General features: G+C 55.9%; 1 protein-coding gene across 1 annotated transcript in view; it reads left to right on the forward strand.

Annotated features, from left to right (window-relative positions):
* SOX18 (SRY (sex determining region Y)-box 18) overlaps positions 1-1,151 on the forward strand; it is a 15,821-nt gene extending 14,670 nt beyond the window's left edge. The window contains exon 3 of the mRNA XM_009326824.1: positions 127-1,151. Coding sequence (XP_009325099.1) covers positions 127-978 — 852 coding nt within the window. The 3' untranslated portion in view covers positions 979-1,151. The remainder of the gene's footprint in view (positions 1-126) is intronic.
* Positions 1,152-1,407: the final 256 nt, after the last annotated feature.

Here is a 1,407-nt window from a genome sequence, read left to right on the forward strand (position 1 = left end):
CTCAGGTGCCGAACCAGCCGAGGGAGCCCTTCCCACCCCAGGGGTGCCCTCTCCCTGGGTGGCCCCGTGCCCCAGCCAGCGCCGGGCGGCCGAGCCAGTGTCACAGAGCTTCACTTTCCCCTTCCAGGCCAGTCGTGGAAAGCGCTGAGCGCCAGCGACAAGCGTCCCTTCGTGGAAGAGGCAGAGCGGCTGCGAATCCAGCATCTCCAGGATCACCCCAACTACAAGTACCGCCCAAGGAGAAAGAAGCAAGCCAAGAAAATCAAGAGGATGGAACCCAATATCCTCCTGCATAACCTTTCCCAGCCTTGCAGTGACAACTTCAGCATGAGTCACCATGGCGGCAGCCAGCCGGGCCACCCCCAGCCTCCCCCACTTAACCACTTCAGAGAACTCCACTCCATGGGGTCGGATATTGAAAACTATGGCTTGCCAACTCCTGAGATGTCTCCCTTGGATGTCTTGGAACAGACCGAGCCGGCGTTTTTCCCTCCGCACATGCAGGATGACTGCAACATGATGCCCTTTCGCGGCTACCACCACCATCACCAGATGGAGTTTCCCCAGGAGAAGTGCATGGGGCGGGACGTGGCAGTGCCCTATGCGCAGACCCCGTCGCACTTGGCCGACGCCATGAGGACTCCCCATCCCTCCAGCATATACTACAACCAGATGTGCTCGGGAACTCAGAACGGGCTTTCCGCCCACCTGGGCCAGCTCTCGCCCCCACCCGAAGCCCACCACATGGAGAGCGTGGATCACTTGAACCAAACCGAGCTCTGGACAGACGTTGACCGCAACGAGTTTGACCAGTATTTGAACATGAGCAGGACTCGTCCCGAAGCCTCGGGACTCCCTTACCATGTCTCCTTGTCCAAAGTGACTCCTAGAAGCATCTCCTGCGAGGAGAGCAGCTTGATATCCGCCTTGTCCGATGCCAGCAGCGCTGTTTACTATAGCCCCTGCATCACCGGTTAGGTTGGCCCCGCCGTCCGATGCTCTCACCGGGAGAGCCCCGGCTCTCCGTTAAAAACATAAAGCCATCCTCCTTTAACCACGAGCTCCATAATATTTAGAGTATCTCATTAAATGCATCGCTTTCTTTTGTTTTTTTTTTATTTTGGTTCTTTTTTTTTTTATTTTTTTTTAGAGAAGAAAACATGCTGAACTCACTGATATACCGTATAACTATATAACACAGATAGACGCCTTTCCCAAGCACTAGCCTGCCTGCTGCGCTCCCCGCTCCAGCCCTCGGCAGGGCGTAGCTGTAGCTTCCACCAGCTCGAAGGGGCATTTTTTAAGCCCATTCCAGTAAATCCTGCCTGAAACAACCACCACCAGGACGAGCCGAAGCGACCTGCCCCCAGCATTTAACCCAAGGGCAGGCAAACTTGCGGGGGGGAG

This window comes from Pygoscelis adeliae, unplaced genomic scaffold (genome assembly GCF_000699105.1).
Source record: "Pygoscelis adeliae isolate BGI_AS28 unplaced genomic scaffold, ASM69910v1 Scaffold286, whole genome shotgun sequence".
NCBI lineage: Eukaryota > Metazoa > Chordata > Aves > Sphenisciformes > Spheniscidae > Pygoscelis > Pygoscelis adeliae.